This window comes from Notolabrus celidotus, chromosome 7, assembly GCF_009762535.1.
Source record: "Notolabrus celidotus isolate fNotCel1 chromosome 7, fNotCel1.pri, whole genome shotgun sequence".
In the NCBI taxonomy this organism is placed as follows: Eukaryota; Metazoa; Chordata; class Actinopteri; order Labriformes; family Labridae; genus Notolabrus; species Notolabrus celidotus.
Window position 1 is genome coordinate 6,157,933 of NC_048278.1, and position 20,320 is coordinate 6,178,252.

The 20,320-nt window shown below is 41.4% G+C and overlaps 2 protein-coding genes and 1 long non-coding RNA gene across 7 annotated transcripts; all 3 read right to left on the bottom strand.

Moving 5' to 3' along the window:
• Positions 1-743: 743 nt before the first annotated feature.
• Positions 744-2,837, bottom strand: LOC117816489. Of its 2 annotated transcripts, none has more exons than XR_004631965.1 (3): positions 2,603-2,837; positions 1,662-1,824; positions 744-1,478 (listed from the first exon to the last, which is right to left on the bottom strand). It is a non-coding gene; the product is annotated as an uncharacterized LOC117816489 (long non-coding RNA). The 2 variants fall into 2 exon arrangements; XR_004631966.1 differs by lacking the exon at positions 2,603-2,837 and adding an exon at positions 1,938-2,586.
• A 143-nt stretch (positions 2,838-2,980) lies between these two features.
• On the bottom strand, positions 2,981-8,793 carry nthl1 (nth-like DNA glycosylase 1). 4 transcript variants are annotated; one of them, XM_034688778.1, is made up of 7 exons: positions 8,506-8,619; positions 8,346-8,411; positions 7,098-7,340; positions 6,849-7,019; positions 6,595-6,754; positions 4,989-5,094; positions 2,981-3,535 (listed from the first exon to the last, which is right to left on the bottom strand). In XM_034688778.1, exons 3-7 carry the CDS (start codon positions 7,230-7,232, stop codon positions 3,226-3,228), a joined length of 882 nt encoding a protein of 293 aa, XP_034544669.1. In that variant the 5' UTR covers positions 7,233-7,340; positions 8,346-8,411; positions 8,506-8,619; the 3' UTR covers positions 2,981-3,225. The 4 variants fall into 4 exon arrangements, with proteins under 4 accessions (XP_034544669.1, XP_034544668.1, XP_034544666.1 ...); XM_034688777.1 differs by having other exon boundaries at positions 7,098-7,366; XM_034688775.1 differs by lacking the exon at positions 8,346-8,411 and having other exon boundaries at positions 7,098-7,366; positions 8,506-8,793.
• A 2,667-nt stretch (positions 8,794-11,460) lies between these two features.
• LOC117815510 (deleted in malignant brain tumors 1 protein-like) lies at positions 11,461-19,661 on the bottom strand. The gene is made up of 15 exons (XM_034687270.1): positions 19,537-19,661; positions 19,360-19,454; positions 17,509-18,294; positions 16,917-17,348; positions 16,344-16,658; positions 15,630-16,061; positions 15,057-15,371; positions 14,343-14,774; positions 13,770-14,084; positions 13,432-13,634; positions 12,973-13,124; positions 12,136-12,375; positions 11,861-12,020; positions 11,674-11,749; positions 11,461-11,579 (listed from the first exon to the last, which is right to left on the bottom strand). Exons 1-15 carry the CDS (start codon positions 19,659-19,661, stop codon positions 11,560-11,562), a joined length of 4,098 nt encoding a protein of 1,365 aa, XP_034543161.1. The 3' UTR covers positions 11,461-11,559.
• Between the last annotated feature and the right edge of the window lie 659 nt (positions 19,662-20,320).

Below are 20,320 nucleotides of genomic sequence, written 5' to 3' on the forward strand. Positions count from 1 at the left end.
ACCACTGCAGAGCATTCCCAGAAGTAAACGTCAAATAGACACTGTGAACAATGTTATAAAGTGCTTGCTGGCGTTCAGGGTTTCTGAAATACCTCACACTGTAAATTATTTTCCTGTAAATTAACGGTAAAGTGCTGGCAGCAGAGACGCCAGCACTTTACCGTTAATTTACAGTAGTCATACTGTGAAATTACTTTACAGCCTATTACTGTAAACATAAACTACAGTATATTTCTGTCATTTGTTTTATTTACAGTAAAGTGCTGGCAGCAGAGACGCCAGCACTTTACTGTTATTTAACAGTAGTCATACTGTGAAATTACTTTACAGCCTATTACTGTAAAAAATATAATACAGCATATTTCTGTATGTTTTTACAATTTACAATAGAATACTGGCAGCAGACACACCAGCTACATTGTATTTCTACAGTACACATACATTTTTCACAGATTGCATGGTAAAAATACAAATGAGGTATATTTATGTGATTGTTTGAGATTATAGTAACATTCTGGTTAGGGGGTTGCCAGTAGATTACTTTAAATTCCCAATTTTTGCTCTAGACAGGCATAATTGATAATAAAGTAACTCAATTAAGCAATTTGAAATGTCTAAAATCCCAATCATCAATGCAATTATAGCATTAGAACCTTAATGTTCTGTGGGCTTCAGCATTCTGCTTAAAAATGTGCGTTAGTGTAATTAATTATGCAAAAAAAAACATCAACAGAGAAAGGATATAAATCTAACACACCTTTATTTAAAAGGGAAGTGTCAACAGACATGTAACTGTCAAAAACAATGGCAGAAAACATTGATGACCCAGAGAAACAAACCAAAAGAGATTTGAGTAACAAAATAAAAAGTGCCTAGTCCGCTCAAATCAATAGGATTTTTTTCTTAAATTGCATGTCAGACTGTCCCTGTACCAAACGAGAAAACACCTGGAGACATAAGATGTATTTATATGTATATGAATTTGTAGTTGTAACAGTATTAATTATAGGTGAAATACTCACCAACATGAACTTGACTCTAGCAACATTTGGAAAACAAACTCTACTATTAAGAACATTTTGAAATGTGTATTTAGACTATTCTGAAGCGAAACATCAAAGACATTTTTAAAAATATACATCAAAAGCAAAATTTGAGAAACAATTGTAGGTATGGTATTGTTTACCTTTTTAAAATAGTCCTGTGAGGTAGGCTTTATGACCTCTAAAATAGTCCTGTGAGGTAAGCTTTATGACCTCTAAAATAGCCCTGTGAGGTAGTCCTGTTGACCTCTAAAATAGTCCTGTGAGGTAGGCTTGTTTACCTCTTTAAAAAGTCCTGGAGGTAGGTGCATATTTTACTTAACTTCAGAGTCTGGGTGGGAGTGAAAAGTCCTGATTCAAAGAGGAAGAGTGTGGTTCAGGTAGAGATGATCATCACTTTGCTAGTTGTTCCTCTCACTGGATTTATTGTTGCCACTGTAAAACAGCAACAAACAAAATAATTACTCAAAATAACTCTAGATCAGGAATGTACAATAACAATGCCTAATCAATGCCTATTAAGCTGATAATACCAAAATCTCTCGTGGACCTATGTGTCAACATCAGTGTGGAAAACAGCACATGGAGTAAAAGAGTGATGAGAGAGTGCTCACTGACCTATATGAAGTCCCATTCAAAGTCAATGAGGTTCTTCAGTAGTGTGGAGACGTGTGTATTCACTGTCACAGTCTTCTTCTGGACCATCTCACCAGTCTTCTTGGAGACAACCTTGCCCCGGATGGCCTTTGATCCTCTCTCTGGATTGATACCAATAAAGCGCCTGAAATTACAATAGTCTAAGTTCAGAGACTTAATGGAAACCTATTAGGAACACTTAATAGTCTTAAAGGGATTGTTTGGGTTTTATAACATAAGGTAATATGAGTTACTAACCGGTACTGATATCATGAGTATCAGCTCTACTGCATAAGAATACAGTAGACAATATATTGAAGAAATAGAGAGATCGGACAAGAGCATCAAAAGCAGAATAACTCCATATATGTTGTATTCTTGAGTGAATGGTTCATGTTCTTTATGTGTTGTAGCTTGAAATGTTTTTATTCCCTAACCCCATGTTCTGCTGCTAATCTGCTGCTATGAATTCTCATGTGCCTCACATGAGCCAATATTGTGCCACAGTTATGACTACAGACCCGACAGAGAAACATTTTTGCAGCCAATGCGGGAAAAAAAAAAGTTGCCTACACAATTGCCAGACTTTGACTTTGACTTTGGGGTATTTGCATTAGCTAACATAAGCTAACGTTAGCTAGCCGCTTCCTTACTGCTACTCTTAATTAAATTCTCAGATGAGCCAGAACAGTTAGCATTTGATAAAACACGGGTGACGGGGCACGTAAATATATAAATGTTTGAGCTAACGTTATTCAAGTCTCAGCCTAAATCATAAGTGACATTTTAAAATCATACACTCGTGTTAGCGCTAGCTAGACATCTTGCTTAACATCAGTTTGATTTCAAACAATATTTTTGTTCAGGCAAACTCTCTGAATAAGATAAGGTTACTGAATAGGAAAAAGATTGATCAATGTTACCTTCTACTTTGTAGATGCACAGCCCGATTGATGCAGATGGCATGTGCTCCAAAGTGTGTCCTCTGAAATGCTCCTCAGAAATGCGTCCACCTCTGAAGAAACATCCACTTTTCCACAAATACTGTAGTGTACTGTAAATTAAAACATTAGCATACTGTTATGGGTCTTTGTGCTGTCGCTTCAAATTGACCGGACCACAATGCATTGCTAACTACAGTACAGAACCGTATTACATAAAAACAGTAGATTAGTGCTGAAAATTGGCTGTAAATTAACAGCAATTGCTTACAGTGCACTTTTTAATTTTAGTTTCTTCCTTTTCTGTCAATGTATCAGACAAACTCCTTCTACTAGAATAAACTAAAGCTGACCTTCATATCCAGTTTGAGTTCATACATTCTCTTTATTTAGAATAAAGAATCAAGTACTAAAAGAACAATATGTTACATCTTGTGTACAAAGTCAATATTTTCTTGTAGTGTCTTATAAAAACAATAAATGATGATACAAACATCATCAGTTCTGAACCACATTGATATGTTGAGCTTACTTGCATGTTTTCAGTGTGTGTGCGTACAAGCGAGAGTCCTCTTGTCTCATTAAGTTACAGCTCAGACTGAAACTTACGACATCTTCACCTTTCTTTTGGCTTGCTTTCTCTGTGTGGTGGGGGAGACAGGTGTGAAGAGGGGCTCAGTCTTTGTCCTCTCATCTTTCACAGCAGAGTCCTGTTCGACTTCAGTTTTTGTTTTAAAGGCAGAGGTTGGACTTGGAGACTGAGGGGATCCAGCTTTAGGCCTCTTTGTGGGAGAGTTCTTGAATGCAGAGGGACAGCTGTGCTGGTTCAGACACACAGAGCAGAGCGGGTTGACAGGAAGACAAACCTGCTGTCCAAAGCCCACAAGCAGCCAGTTGATTTCACTCCACAGCTCTCTGCAACACAGTTAGAGAAGAGAAGCTAAGGCTTATCCAAACATGATGGACGGGTTTTTTTTAATGGGGTGTGCTGAACACGGAAAACCAACATAAACCACGTCTCAGGCAGCCAGCTTCGTCTGAGGCCAACGGATGAATTTAAATCAACTATTAATTCTCCCTTGTGCTCTTTGCTCTTAATCATCTTCTGACTCGTTAGCTCAGGTCTGCTCAATGAATAATTACAAACTTGGTATGATGTCAGGTATTTGTCAGTGAGTTTTACTTGATGACAGAATGATCCAAAATGTTCTGCAGGAGAACTGCTGTGCACTGTAAACCCGAACAAGTTGAAATGACTCAAAATGTTTGTGGTAACTGATTACATAAGAGTTTTTAAGTAGAAGAAATACCATTTTTGAGTATAACTGAAATGATAAAATATGATTTCAGTTTACTCAATTGTTTTCTTTCTTTCTTTTTATTTTTCAAGTTTCGCCAACTCAAATGTCTTAGTTAAATTTTTTAATATTTTTAATTCATACATAGATGAAACTGAGTACATGTCATGGTTTTGTTAGTATAGTTGTTTCCTTGTGTTGCATTCCTTGGTTTCATCCATCAATCCATTACTGCTTATCCCGTGTCGGGGTCACGGGGGGCTGGAGCCAATCCCAACTGACTTCAGGCGGAAGGCAGGGTACACCCCGGACAGGCCGCCAAACATGGAGAGACAGACAACCATTCACACACACACTCACACCTACGGGCCTCACAGGCTGGTGAGCATGTTTTTGGACTGTGGGAGGAAGCCAGAGTATCAGGAGAGAACATGCAAACTCCACAAAGAAAAGCAGACCGGGGCAAGAACCAGGAACCTTCTCACTGTGAGGCAACAGCTCTACCCACCGCACCAACATGCAGCCCGCCTTGGTACCTCCCCGTGTTTATTCTGTATTAGTTATCCTTTGTCTCTTTTAGTGTTTAGTGATCCATGTCTCTTGTTGTGTTGTCTTGGTCTAGTCTTGTGTTAACTGTTTTATTTTGTAGTTCTGAATCCTTGTGTCTCCAGTTTAGTTTTGCCGCTTCGCAGACTTGAAGACATACGTGGTGACGTTGATGACGTCATATACAGCATCCTACTCCGTACACTCGAAAGTTGTTATTTGGACATGGATATTAACTTAATGAAATGTATCCACATATAATTAAAACAACATTAATCGTTCAGATATCTCAATATTTAATTGTTGGTTCAACCAAATAGCTGATTTTCAGTGCTGCACTCTTAATGGCTATGCGCTAGAAGCACTGTTTAGGGTTACAAGTAGTATCTGTTTGTTTTTTTAACCATCTGACGCATGTTTTCATGCTTATCTAGGTCAATCTTGGCCACCCTCAGGTGATCTTTATAGATTTGTCTGTGCTAATCTGGCTGTACAGGTCAATGCTGAATCAATCACAATGTTACCTTGGTAACCACTCCTCCAGGGCCTTGCGTGTTCCCTCTGGGTTCTTGGTTGGTGTCTTTAGCCAGCCCAGCCTATTCGAGATACGATGCACATGTGTGTCCACACCTAAACAAAAACAATCCATTAATTCATCAGTGTATGCATATGTGGACATGCACTTCTGCAGAACAGTCAACAGTCGGTGCAGGATGTGAGCCTGTATGGCATGATAACCTCCTTAGAGTTGTAGAGTTTTGTCTGCCAGGGAAGTTCACAAGGGATCACAAGGGTCTTGTGACACCGAAGCTCCTCCGTTATCATGCCTCTGTACTTTCATATCAAATCTTGCAGCGGCTTGATTTTGGTGTTCCACTGAGTGACACAGTTGGAGCTGTATGAGCTGATGTTTTTAACTGCTTACTCCACCCCTTAAATGAACGCAGACTCATTTTTCAACTTTTTTCAACCTTAGTTTTTATTCTGTTACTATAAACTTTTAACAAACGGAGTTTCAATTTTTAAAATTTTTAATTTAAATTTAAATCTAAAAAATAACAATTTTACTTTCTTTCTGTCTTGATCTCGATTTTAAAATATTTTATGTTTTAATGCTTCTGTTTGTTTAATATAATATTTCAAATTGGATATTTTCTGACAAGGTATGGTGTTATGGAATTAACCTGATATTGGATCTACAATTAGATGTTGGACTGTCGGGCACCCTGCAGGGTGTCAAGAAGTCTGAGCCAGCTTCAGGCTGCGACTCGACACAGAAAAGGTTAAATGTTTGAGTCTGAATCCTTTGGAAGAAGTTCTGAGATGAATCCAATGATTAAGGGTTCATTTTGGTTAAGACAAGATCAGTTGTGATTCTGTGTCCGGGGACAGTAAGACTCTGGTGGTTGGTGCTTTATAAATAAACTTGCCTTGCCTTGATGTTGTGTTCATATCTGCCTCTTTCTGTATGTGACTCCCTCCATCCAGCTTTCAAAGCCCGACCCGGTCACAGCAGACGGCTGTTCATTACAAGTCTAGTTCTGCTTGAAGTCTTGGCCAGCTAAGAGGACGTTTTCCTAACCACTGTAACTTCCTAAAGGCAGCTGAGTGCTCTGCTCATGATGGATCAGGAGAAGATGAAACCAAATCTTATCCTGTCTTGATGTTGAGTCTTTGTAAATAATATAAACACAGAATAATCCAGACCTGCTCTTGTGTTAAGGGTCTTAAGATGACATTTGTTATGAATTTGAGCTATAAATAAATAAATGATAAAGATTGAATTATTGATTGATTGATTGAGCTCCATACACACTCTGACTTGGCGCACACACACATACAGCACTGTTTTGGCCTTCCTGCTCCACTGCTTCACAGTGATCCATCTCCCATTATGCCTTTGTTTACAACCTCCGATCTGTCAGTGATGGGACGACTTTGTCCCACCACTGTGACGCCTCTGTGACATTTACATCGAAGGGGAGACATTTAGAAGATAGAACCTCGCATTCCAGGTTCCATCAGGGTGAATTTAAGGTCCTTTGTGTGACAGAATTGATTGATTATTTATTTCATTTCATCAGAACCTTTTTTAGACACACTGTGCATGCTTGAGGATTGTGTACCCACCTATGCCCGACACCTGATCCCATGCGATGTCCATGGCCAAGTGAGCCATCTTAGGTCCAACTCCTGGCAGGCGAACCAGCCCCTCCACGCTGTCAGGGATGTCCCCTTCTAACTCTTTCTGCAGGATGGCCGATGTCTGCTTCAGGTACTTCACTTTGGTCTACAGAACAGAACACGGGAGGAAATATTCTGATAAAGAAACATGACAAGAGGATGGATGCATCCCTTCAAACAACAAGAGAACGTTGTTTTACCCTCCAGAAGCCGACAGGGTAGATGAGTTTTCCCAGTGTTTCATCATCAGTGGCGAGTAGACTTTCAGCAGTGCAGCCGTGAGCTCGGAGCTTCAGCATCGCTGCTGCCGTCACCTGGTCTCTGGTCTGACTGGACAGCATCAGAGACACCAACACCTGGAAACGTCTGGCCTGTGCCCCGGAGAAGGACACTATTAACAAGACCTACTGGATTGTGTAATGCTCAAAAAAGATCCAAACAAAACTCACATGTGCAGGAGCTTCGCTGTCGTAGCATTTCTCTGCTCCCATCTTATCCACCGGTGCATCGCGGCTGCTCCTCATCTCACGAATGTATTCAAGTTGTTTCTTCCAGTCTGGAGGTTGCCAGTGCTCTACCTTCATCGGTTTAAAATCTTCATCATCGTCATATTCCACCTTAAGCTGTCTCCTCCGGCGGCTGTGTGAAGACAGCGGTACAGTGGCTGTCTCTGATTTTGGATGGGGTGCACCCTGAAGAGGGAGTTCAGAAAAACCTCCTGCGTTAGCACAGGAGAGTGAGAATTATCTGACCCAGCGTGGAAATACTAGACAAGATAGCATGAAAAAGTCACAAAGACACACGACATGGCTTGACTTGTGTCATTAGCCACTTCATGGATAATAAGGCCTGGATGTTGGGCTGCCATCTAGGGCAGGGGTTCCCAAACTCTTAAGCCAGCAACCCCCAAAATATAGATGCCAAAGACTTGTGACCCCCACTGTCCCTCAAAGTGATTTAATGTGGCTTCATTTAGCTGGTCTGCAGAAAATGACCCTACCTATGTGAGCATGTGTCTGTGTTTCATGTGCTGTTATGAATTAATTTGCTGCTGATTATTTTGATAATTAACTGTTCACTGATCCTAGACTTAGGAGTCATCTGGCATCAAAGAAAGGCAGAAAACTCATTACATTTTCTATTTACAAGTTTTTATTTCAAGTTTAGCTACTGTTTTTGTCGATATTTTTTACTATAATGGTTAAAATGAACTATTCTTAGATAATTAAGAAAAAAAATATTTTGGAAGACATCTCATTTGTGTCTCGCGACTCCCCAGGGGGTCCCTCCCGACCCACACTTTGGGAACCCCTGATCTAGGGTTGTTTAGAGAGGATGCATAAAGAGCTGTATGCAATTGAGCAAGGGAAGATTCTTACTTTGTGTAATTGGAATTACTGTGTTAAAACAGTCAGGATATTCCCCAAATCAATGTCTTAAGTTAGAGTTAAAGGTATAGTATAAACTGGAAAAGCAGAAGGACAGAATAAAAGAAAAGTCTTAGGAAGCAAAACAGAGAGGTGGAATAGTGTTTATGTTCTGCCTTTTTCCCTGCTGTGACACATCTCATGACCCCTGCAGGAAACTTTAAGCATGCATGCCATCTTAGCTTTTAGATAATGCTTCATGTGCAGCGTGTAGCAGCCTTGGAGACAGGTTGTTTTGATCACATAGTGGATCTGCAGATGTAAGGTCACCTCGCAGATGCAGGAGTCCAAAGGGTGGTCAGGTTAAAAGGTTAAAACAACCACAGCTACTCCAGCCTTTGCACACAAACACGAGACTATGAGTTATAGGAATGCATCAAGATCTATGTGAAGAGTCTGTGCTCAGAAAGTAGCCCTGCGTAAACATTACCCATGGATAAGGAAGCCGAGGCGGGTCCATGCGCAGGGATCTTCGCCTCCTCTTCCTCCACTTTCACCGCCACAGAGTCAGTGACATCTCTGCGTCTGCTGGTTAGTTTGGACCTGAGAGAGGCCGCAGGTGAAGTGACAGAAGTAACAGATCTGCTTTGTATAAAATAAGGAGAAGACATCGTACAACAGTGGATCACATAGCAGACCCTCGTGCTGCAGCAAGCAAGAGGCATTTAGATGACGCAAAATGAAGTGCGTTTCGCATTCGTAGTTAAAGTACAGTGGCCGGGAAGCCACAAGAGGGCGAACTACTTTGTTACCTTTTCATAATAAATGCATCAAACATATTCTTAAAGGTGCAGTGTGTAGACTTTAGCATTGTTTAGCAGAACGGACTGACATGGAATATAATATTCATAAGTATGTTCCAATGAGTGCATAGTCACCTTATTTATAAATGACTTTGTATTTGTTAACCCACCTATTATCCTTGGGGTCAATTGAACCCCATTCAGTATTTAACGTCACTAATTTAATGATTAACATCATTTTTTGGGGGGTCAATTTGACACCAGGCTGCTTTAGCTGTATAAAACATAAGAAAAATATACAGAGGGAGCAATTTGGGGTTCAGTGTCTTGCCCAAGGTCACCCCCGCTGGGATCAAACTGAATTTTATCTGAATTTTATTTATTTTAACCGTCTGAAGAAATATATTTTAAAATAATTTTATTCCTTTACAGTTCTTTTAGGGGAATTTTATGTCTTTTAAAATATATTTTATTTCTTTATCTTGACTTCAGTGTTTTTATGAACGGCCTGTGCTCTACAAATAAAATTATCATTATTATTATTATTATTATCATTATTAATAAACCGCCAACATTCATATTGACATATAATATTTCCAGCCTCCATGTTTCTAAAGACATTCAATGATGTGTACTGCTTCCATTGGCGAAGGGAGGGGGGGGCCAAAGGGGCCATGGCCCTGGCTGGAATCTGATTGCCCCCCTCCCAGCCCCCCTCGGCGAAATAATGTCTTGTTATTGGGTAATTTGTTTTCTCTCAGAGGAGCGCTAGCTGGTTATTACAGCGCAGCTCGACGAGGCAGTGAGTACTTGAGGTTGGACATTGAGATTGGGCCTCGGAGATCTGGGGGGGTAAGGCGCGAGTGAACGACACAAGGATGGACGTTAAGAGCATTAAGATGCACCCACTGGCAGCTCTCCGAGGCCCAATCTCACTGCCTTTGAGGGACGTTCCCCCTAAGTCCGTGAGTGTTTAGGGCTGTCTCACCGTCAAATCATCAGGTGTGTGAGGGATCTCTCACTGACTTTTTGAACCCTTTGTGCCCCCTTTCCGTAAATGGGCATTTTTGCAGACTTAGCGTAAGGGAATTACCAAGAGTTCATAGCATTGTGACGTGAAACCATAGTGTGAAACACGGGATTCCCAGGGGAAAGTCGCGTGCATGGACAAAAGCCGTAACATGGAAATTAAAAAAAAGTGTGACAGTAAAAAGTTGCAATGAAATTTACATGCAAAAAAGTTTGCCTGTAAGTATAAATATAGAAAACAGCCTTAATCTACACATCTTCACATATATGTTTATTCAGTATAATTCATATAAAATAGTTAAATGGCCTATTAATATATTTATAGTTATATGGCCTATTAATATATTTTAAATGTTGTGGTTAAGCAGTCTGTATGGTAAGAGCCTGGATCACATGGCAGTCAGTCAAACCCTTTAGCGCCTTGAATTTGAGGAAAGTAAAAATTGTGCAATAAAAATTCTTAATATTGTTAAGGTGAGCTGGTGACGTCATGCAGGTTACGTGAGAAGTCTCAAAGTGCTGTCCCATTCCAGTTCTACAGTTAGAGGCCTTACAGCCTCCTGCCCTCCATCACTTTCCAGCTGACATCAATTAAGTCGAGAAGGGCTCAGGGCTTAGGGAGGACATTGAGATTGGGCCCGAGAGTTTCTAATGCAACGGTTCAGAAAATATTAAGATTACGAGTTTTTGCACAAATAAAGACATGACTGACTGGACTCCCGATCGGGAACACATAGCTGTTGGCTAGGAGGCTCAAACTCCGCCCCTTTACCTCATACTCTGCCTGGTTGAGTTCCGCATTTCTAATATGGCTACCGCCGTCGATTGGCTTCAAAGCAGCGCTCAGGAACAGATGGGTGACGTCACGGATACTACGTCCATATTTTATACAGTCTATGGTTATTGCAGAGTGGAGAGAAGAGGTGTGCTTGTCTTATTTTCCAGCCACTCCCGTTCCAAACACTACCACAATACTCTATTTCCCGCCTTACCCCGCCCCGTCGAGGAGCGCTGTAAAAGCTAGCTAGCGCTCTTCGGAGAGAAAAACAAATTACCCAAGAACAAGACATTATTTCGCCAAGAAGGGCTGGGAGGGGGGCAATCAGATTCCAGCCAGGGCCATGGCCCCTGTGGCGCCTCCCCTCCCTTCGCCAATGTGTGTAGTGACCATTTGGTATAAAAAAAACTCACTAAAAATAACCAAAATACCAAACTCACTTAAACACTGGAGAAACAAACTGCTTTTTTATTTGAAATTTGAAAAAATAACAGCCTTGAAAAGAACAAAGTATTTTGTATACTTATTCAATAAGACTTGCAATCTTGCATTTTTGTAAAGTTAACACTTTTTTGGTAAATCTGTCACTGGTTTAATAATAACCTAAACTGGTTTGGAAAAATATCCTAGCTCTAGGACATGTGCAATTAACAAGTTGTGTATATACTATAAATTCACATCATGCCAGTACTGGAAATAATCCCAATAAAGGAGAAAATTGTTGGTACCATCACTTTTACTAAAATCCTTCTTTTTGAATTCTGTTTGTTTACAAAATCATTGAAAATTAATCAGAACAGAGGAGTGTGATAAGAATGATAACATGGAGTCACACCAGTGCTTGATTATAGTTTAATGCCTTGTTGATACAAAAATAGTGCAGTACAAAAAAACGTGACATGATAGAGTGTGTTTGTAGAAGTTTGGTAACAGCTTACTCAGGTGACTTGTCCCCTAGAGAGATAAACACACAAGAATGGGTGTTATTTCCAGATAATTCACTGTGTTGAGACATCAGCCCTGTTGCAAAATAACAACTGATACTCACAAACAATTGGCCCAATGGTGAGGTGCTCAATGGCATCAGAGCTGGAAACAGAGCGAGATGTCCTCCTTGCACAGTGCTTAGAGGTGAGAGAGGGTAGAGAAGTCACAGGTAGTATCAACATCTAGTTTTTTAAGCAGCAGTGATTATAAATTGACAATTTTAACAATAAAGAAATTGTTTGACTTACTGGGACACAGAAGGAGTTCCTTTGGTTGCACAGGCTGAGTTTGCAATGAAGATAAATATCACTATATCCATTTTCTTGCACGAAGAGCAGAGCAGAGAAACGAGCACGGGACGACCTGCCGCTCTCAGTTATGGACACCTGCTGGCTGTCAGTGGGACACCTGGTAGAGAGAATGCCGTAACTTATCAGGTCAACAAAGCACAGAAATGTTTACTTAACTTTTCCATTTTCCATGACACTCCTCAAACGTTGCTCTTAAGCTTGAGGACACTCACATGTTCCGGATGAGAGAGTATTGCATGGGATCTTGAGGGAAGGGTGAATTAGTGGTGTAGCAGTTGTCCAGCACAACAACAAAGCTGGGATCTGTCCTAGGTACAGAGACACCCACGTACAAGGGAGAACCCACAGGCAGGGTGACCCGGCCAGCTGGGTAACTCTCAGTGTAGGCGGAGCTGCGGAAAAGAGACATGAAGGCTCGGGCTTTGGGGCCTGAGCCTGAAATGCCACCAGACCTGTAAAGAAAGTAGGTTTTATTTCGTGGTTGAGAATTGTTTAGATTGACAAACAGATCTTGTAATCTTGTATATTTCTAATTTAAAATACGGTTTCTATTCTAATGTTGCACAACATTCTCTCAGTGTTTTTAAAGTTATACTTTTGGCCTTTTTGTCTTTATTTGATAGGACAGCTGAAGAGAGACAGGAAATGTGGGGAGAAGAGAGTGGGGGAAGACATGCAGGAGATGGTCGACCGGCCGGGAATCGAGCCGGTGACCCCTGCGACCAGGACTGTAGCCTCTGTATGTGGGGCGCTTAGACTGCTAGGCCACCAGCGCCCCACAGCATTCTTTCAGTGTTGAACGTTTCTGTTCATTACAACATGCAAAGATGCCACCCAGCATGATAGTCTCACAATCATTTACTTCTGTCAGGAGGATTTCACTTTGGTTTCCTGTTCCCCAGTGGCAGTATGAGCTCAAAGCAACACTTCAGTAACTGTTATTACTGCATGTACTGTTGGTTGATTTCTGCAGACAGGTTTAAGGTTCAGCTGAACGGTTCATTTTTACTAACTGTTGGAGAGGTAACAACGGATTGGAGGTTCCTTACGGCAGGACTGGTCTGATAGCCACATTCAGGCTGGCGTCTGTCTCCAGGGGGTATGCACAGGAGAAGGGGATGCTCACAGGAAGGTTGAAGGACCCGTTGATAGCAGGGTAGATAAATAAACTGTTGGAGTAGATGGCATGTGTGCTGTTGGTCTGAAAATTAAAGGATGATTGAATTAGCAGAAAGTTCAACGGCACATTAGATGGATGATGTGCAGCATCATCGCAAGCATAATAATTTTTTGCCAAATGGTGAAAAAAAAAAACAACAGTGAGGAAACTTAACTCAGGGGCTTTAAGAAAATGAAAACTTTGTCTTTGTGTACATAAAATCTTTGACGAAGCAAACACTGATTAATAACTATGCTCATTCTTTGCACCAATACAATGGGGTTGGAATGAAAATAACATGTCATAAAAAAGGTTTTCACTTCCAAAGTAAAAGCAGTGAAGTCTTTACCACAAGAGTGTTTCCACAAGCACGATCCCTGGCCGCCACTTCATACCACACTACATTGTTCTGAAATCTGACCCAGGAGCAGTTGCGAGATGCCAAGTTGCCAGAGAATGGGTTCAAACCAGAGGATGTCGGGTCATGTAAATCCAGTCCCACATGGAGTTTATCAGGACCACAAATAAGCTGATAGTTATGCATCCTCGGGACTAAAATAAGAGGCAACAGAATAAATATGAGAATATGAAAAAACAAAATTACGAATATTTTAAAAATCCTCCTCAGCATGAAAACACTAGAGTTTAAGAAAATACAGAAAGAGTTCATTTCAATTAATTAAATACCTTCACAGATGACACTAGCATCTTCAACATGACCACAGTTGTGGATCCCAAACCCTGGGTGCCTGCAGGTAGTAAGGTGCGGTTCATTGCCAGAACAGTTCACATCGTCCATCCAGATGGGTCCTGTGCCCTGTCCATAAGCCGCGTTTGATAGAGCCGAACGAGCAGAGCCACAGTCAAGCTGTCTACACACAACGCTGGCGTCCCTGAGGTCCCAGCCATCGTCACACACCGTCCCCCAGCGACCCTGATGGTAGATCTCAACTCTACCAGAGCAGCGGCTGTCAGAGTTTACCAGCCTCACTGGTGCAACAGCTGACATCAAACATAAGACATGATTTTAAAGGTATGAGGCACATGTGAAAAATGGACTTCATTAACTTAAATTTGCATGACACAAATACAAATCTGTTCTGTTGCAAAATCACATTTAACATCTTCATATTACTTATTTCATATATTACTGATAATCATGCAGATCAGAGAAGAGTCAAGCTCATATCTCATGTCTCACTGCACACCTCTCATACTACTGTAGGAAGCTCATGACACAGACTTATAAATCATATTTACCTTCACATACGACACCTGCATCCTCGCTGTGTCCACAGTTGTGAGATCCAAATCCATTGTGCCTGCACTCACTGAGCTCTGTTTCGTTGCCTGTGCACGAGACATCATCCATCCAGATGGGTCCACTGCCCTGTCCAAAAGCAGCAACTGGTGGTGCAGATAGGACCCTTCCACAGCCCAGCTGTCTGCAGACCACCTGAGCATCCTGCAGACCCCAGGAATCATCACACACCGTCCCCCACTGTCCTCTGTGGAAGATCTCTACTCTGCCAGAGCAGGAGCTGTTCCCATTAAGCAGGCGGACATCCCCCTGAGCTGCTGAGCTGTTGCCTGCTGTTGTGGTGGAGGTGATGTTGGCTTCGCTGGGAGCTGTAGCTGTTATATTTGGATAAGGGGTTGTTGGAACGATTGTGCTGTTGAAGTCCTGTTGACCTAAAAGAAATGTCTCTGTCAAGTCTGAACACAACTACAGCCGGCATAGTCATCATTCATATTGTGCAAAGTTACCTGTCTTAACTCATCATACACAGAAGGTCATCATGTTATAGTTAGATATGAAACTCCATTTACAGTCTTCACAGAAACAAACACTGTGATACAAACATTACTGATTGTTTGTGGTGAGCATTCAAACCAAAAGAAGAGGTAGTTTTTCCAAGTCAAAGGACGAGCTATAAAAATCAAAGTAGACTTTAAATAAATGTGAACATTTACCTTCACAGAGGACACTGGCATCTTCATTATGACCACAGTTGTGAACCCCAAACCCTGGGTGCCTGCAGGTAGTAAGGTGCGGTTCATTGCCAGAACAGCTCACATCATCCATCCAGATGGGTCCTGTGCCCTGTCCATAAGCCGCGCTTGATAGAGCTGAATGAGCAGGGCCACAGTCAAGCTGTCTACACACAACGCTGGCGTCCCTGAGGTCCCAGCCATCGTCACACACCGTCCCCCAGCGACCCTGATGGTAGATCTCAACTCTGCCAGAGCAGCGGCTGTCAGAGTTTACCAGCCGCACTGGTGCAACAGCTGACATCAAACATAAGACATGATATAAAAGGTATGAGGCACATGTGAAAGATGGACTTCATTAACTTAAATTTGCATGACACAAATACAAATCTGTTCTGTTGCAAAATCACATTTAACATCTTCATATTACTTATTTCATATATTACTGATAATCATGCAGATCAGAGAAGAGTCAAGCTCATATCTCATGTCTCACTGCTCACCTCTCATACTACTGTAGGAAGCTCATGACACAGACTTACAAATCATATTTACCTTCACATACGACACCTGCATCCTCGCTGTGTCCACAGTTGTGAGATCCAAATCCTCTGTGCCTGCACTCACTGAGCTCTGATTCGTTGCCTGTGCACGAGACATCATCCATCCAGATGGGTCCTCTGCCCTGTCCAAAAGCAGCAACTGGTGGTGCAGATAGGACCCTTCCACAGCCCAGCTGTCTGCAGACCACCTGAGCATCCTGCAGACCCCAGGAATCATCACACACCGTCCCCCACTGTCCTCTGTGGAAGATCTCTACTCTGCCAGAGCAGGAGCTGTTCCCATTAAGCAGGCGGACATCCCCCTGAGCTGCTGAGCTGTTGCCTGCTGTTGTGGTGGAGGTGATGTTGGCTTCGCTGGGAGCTGTAGCTGTTATATTTGGATAAGGGGTTGTTGGAACGATTGTGCTGTTGAAGTCCTGTTGACCTAAAAGAAATGTCTCTGTCAAGTCTGAACACAACTACAGCCGGCATAGTCATCATTCATATTGTGCAAAGTTACCTGTCTTAACTCATCATACACAGAAGGTCATCATGTTATAGTTAGATATGAAACTCCATTTACAGTCTTCACAGAAACAAACACTGTAATACAAACATTACTGATTGTTTGTGGTGAGCATTCAAACCAAAAGAAGAGGTAGTTTTTCCAAGTCAAAGGACGAGCTATAAAAATCAAAGTAGACTTTAAATAAATGTGAACATTTACCTTCACAGAGGACACTGGCATCTTCATTATGACCACAGTTGTGGATCCCAAACCCTGGGTGCCTGCAGTCAGTAAGGCGCCGTTCGTTACCAGAACAGCTCACATCGTCCATCCAGATGGGTCCTGTGCCCTGTCCATAAGCCGCGCTTGATAGAGCCGAACGAGCAGAGCCACAGTCAAGCTGTCTACACACAACGCTGGCGTCCCTGAGGTCCCAGCTATCGTCACACACCGTCCCCCAGCGACCGGCAAAGTAGATCTCAACTCTGCCAGAGCAGCGGCTGTCAGAGTTTACCAGCCTCACTGGTGCAACAGCTGACATCAAACATAAGACATGATATAAAAGGTATGAGGCACATGTGAAAGATGGACTTCATTAACTTAAATTTGCATGACACAAATACAAATCTGTTCTGTTACAAAATCACATTTCACATTTTCATATTACTTATTTCATATATTACTGATAATCATGCAGATCAGAGAAGAGTCAAGCTCATATCTCATGTCTCACTGCTCACCTCTCATACTACTGTAGGAAGCTCATGACACAGACTTATAAATCATATTTACCTTCACATACGACACCTGCATCCTCGCTGTGTCTACAGTCGTGAGATCCAAATCCTCTGTGCCTGCACTCACTGAGCTCTGATTCGCTGCCTGTGCACGAGACATCATCCATCCAGATGGGTCCACTGCCCTGTCCAAAAGCAGCAACTGGTGGTGCAGATAGGACCCTTCCACAGCCCAGCTGTCTGCAGACCACCTGAGCATCCTGCAGACCCCAGGAATCATCACACACCGTCCCCCACTGTCCTCTGTGGAAGATCTCTACTCTGCCAGAGCAGGAGCTGCTCCCATTAACCAGGCGGACCTCCCCCTGAGCTGCTGAGCTGTTGCCTGCTGTTGTGGTGGAGGTGATGTTGGACATAAGAGTATAGTCTGGTGTAGTACCTGGTCCAGTTGTAGGTGTGGGAACCACTGGAGCTGTGCCGTTCACCTCTGTTAACAATGAAAACAGACAGACAATGATGGCCAGAGATGGTTTTTGTTCATAATTTTCATTTCAGATTTGAGAGCTGCACATTATTGTCTTGAAAGGTCAAATCATTCAAATGAATTGTTATGGAGTAAACACGTTTTAAATTGAATAACAGCCTACCTGCACAGTATGCAAGGCTGCATCCGCTTGGCTTCACAAGTTTGTAGACGTAGTAGTTTCCATAGCAGAGCTTGACATGGACGTTGTGCGAGGGAAACTGGCAGCAGCTACCAGACCAGGCGTTACACACAGTGCGACGAACTATCTGACCTGGCTGCGTTGGATGAGGTTCTGTTATCCACAGGGGAGCGTGGGTTCCACACCTCCTCTCAGCCACACACCTCTCTGGGATCTGAGCACTGGTTTGTCCAAGAACCAGCCGGTACCAACCTTGCCAGTTAATATGTTGGTCACAGCGTGGGTTCTGGGTGGATGTATTATTCGTTGATCGCCACTCATCATTCAGCACGGTGTGGAACTGACAGGGGTCAGCACAGCGGAGACTCCCATTAAATCTGATGCAGTCCACACCTCTTGGACACGTCACACTTCCACAGTTGAACTGGACAGACCTGGAGGACGGACCCAGTCTGGTGCTGGGGGAAGGCTCCTGGCATTCAAAGAAGCCTGGAGTATTGAAGCAAACCTGAGGTGACTTGCAGGGTGAGTCTTTGAGGGAGCACTCGTCAGTGTCCACGCAGCCTCTGTCAGGTGACCAGTGATAACCGTCTTTGCAGCAAGAAGAGTCACTGCAGACTTTCAGATCGTAGCACACGCTGCCGTCCCCCACAAAGCCATCTTTACAGACACAGGAGAGCGCCTGGCTTGAGAAAGTGTCTCCTCTTTCTTTAGACTCCAGGCAGGTGGCATCATCGTGACATAAATCACAGCTGGTGACAAGAGTCCCTGTGAAAGCACATTCAGGAAATTAACTTTCTTATCAGGAAAGGTTTTTTATATAACTCTTCTTTTTGCATTGCCCAATGAGGAGGCTAACAATACTTTGAGCTTTAGTTTGGATTGATCTAGATGTTTTAAAGGCATATCTGAAAATAACGCAAGAATTAAATAGTGTACTGATGTTCAAGGAAAGAAACTATGAAACTATGTGCCAGAGAAGACTAGAGCTAAAAAACAAAACAAAATTTAATTTTAAAATTTAAAGAGGTGGTATTATGTATTCATTTGTCTTTTTTTTAACTGTTTATTTTGATTTTTCACAGCTTGAAACACATTTTCTACATTACTTACCAACTTTATAATGAAGAAAGAAAAATAATAATAATAATAAAGAAAGAAAGAAAAATAATAATAATAAAGAAATAAAATAGAATAAAATAGATATAAAATAAATAAACATATTAAATATACAAATTAAATATATATAAAAAAATATATATTATTATATATAATAATAAAATGTAACATGTAATTCATTTTAAGAACAAATATTAGGTTCAAATGTTTGATGTCAATATTAAACTTGCAAATTTTTGCTCAAATCTGACATCACCAGTTGGTGAATGTCCTTAAAAAGGCAAATGTTTCATTTTAGAAAGAGAAACACAGCTTTGTTGGACTTAAAAGAGACAGTAGCTGAAATTAAGCTTTTCAGATAGAAGCATAAATGAGTTTTTTTAAAGGCACCTGAGATAAGTAAAGACTTTAATGGGCTGTAAAACATGTAGCTCTACTACAGCTATCAGAGGAATAATATAAAGCCTAATAATAAACACCCCTCTTTAACTAATGTTGCATATAGAATAGTCGCTGCAATGAAACACTGGTACTGCCAAAAACTGTTTGCACAGGACAACTTTTTTCAGAAAATCACAGAGTGACTCACAAAAGTTAAAACAAATCTGAATAAAAGTTTTTTCAATCTTCTCTTCTATAAAGGTGCAAAAGTGTCAGTACATGATAAGTATGTTTCATAATGTCTGAGCCCAAATAAGAAGTCAGATATTTTACCTCCTGAGGTGCTTCCTGTAAAAATCTGTAAAATCAGAAACAATAAAAAACACCCTGGCACCGTCATTTTGGACCACATCCTCGAACCAAACATGCTGGAAAGCAAAAACAGAAATTTTTTAGACAACTTTTTCAAGTTATTCATGAAATGATCTTTTCTCCTGTCCTTGCACCGACCTTGGAGCGACTGTGGGAGTCCTGGATTGGAACAGTTGAAGTTGAAGATCTTTCACCGAGTGTGAGAATTTATATCCCTGTTCATGAGCCCGCCTTTTTGCGAGGCATTCATTGGTGAAACACATCAATGGGTCATTGAAAGCATTGATACATAAGTGACATCAAAAGAGTTACTTATTAATTAAAATAGAGGCAATATATTTTATGGCGCCACAATCAGTCTTATATAAGAGTTGAAACACAATGGAGACCTCTTAAACTTTAAAAGTTTGCACATTCCAACATCACTTTGTCCACCAACTCTCCTCACTGTCACCACCTTCAGTCAACAGCAGTGACTGAAATGTCATCACGCTTTTGAGAATAAAGCTGACCACCAGAATATAAATAATCTACAGTGAAGACTTAATTACTTGATCTTCCTAATGCTTACGACTGCATGATGTTTCTTTTTATTTGACCTTTTCAACTCCAGTCTGAAATTAGTATCAATTTATTACAATTTTAACTTAATTATTGAGTTTATTTTGATAAATAAATGTTTTGTTAATTGCTGACAAATTGATTTTCATCTGATAGGTGTCTTGATCTCTAGGTGATACCTTGTACAAGCTTGTAGGACTCAACAACATGGGTGCCCCATCTCAAGTTTCATGAATTGGACGGATGACTCTTAAGTTTGGAGCAGTAAATATTTAATAAGGGGAAAAAAATGGAAGATTGCCACACACCAAGGTAGATGACCTCTCTATAATTTGTGTCACTTCCAATCATCATTTATTGG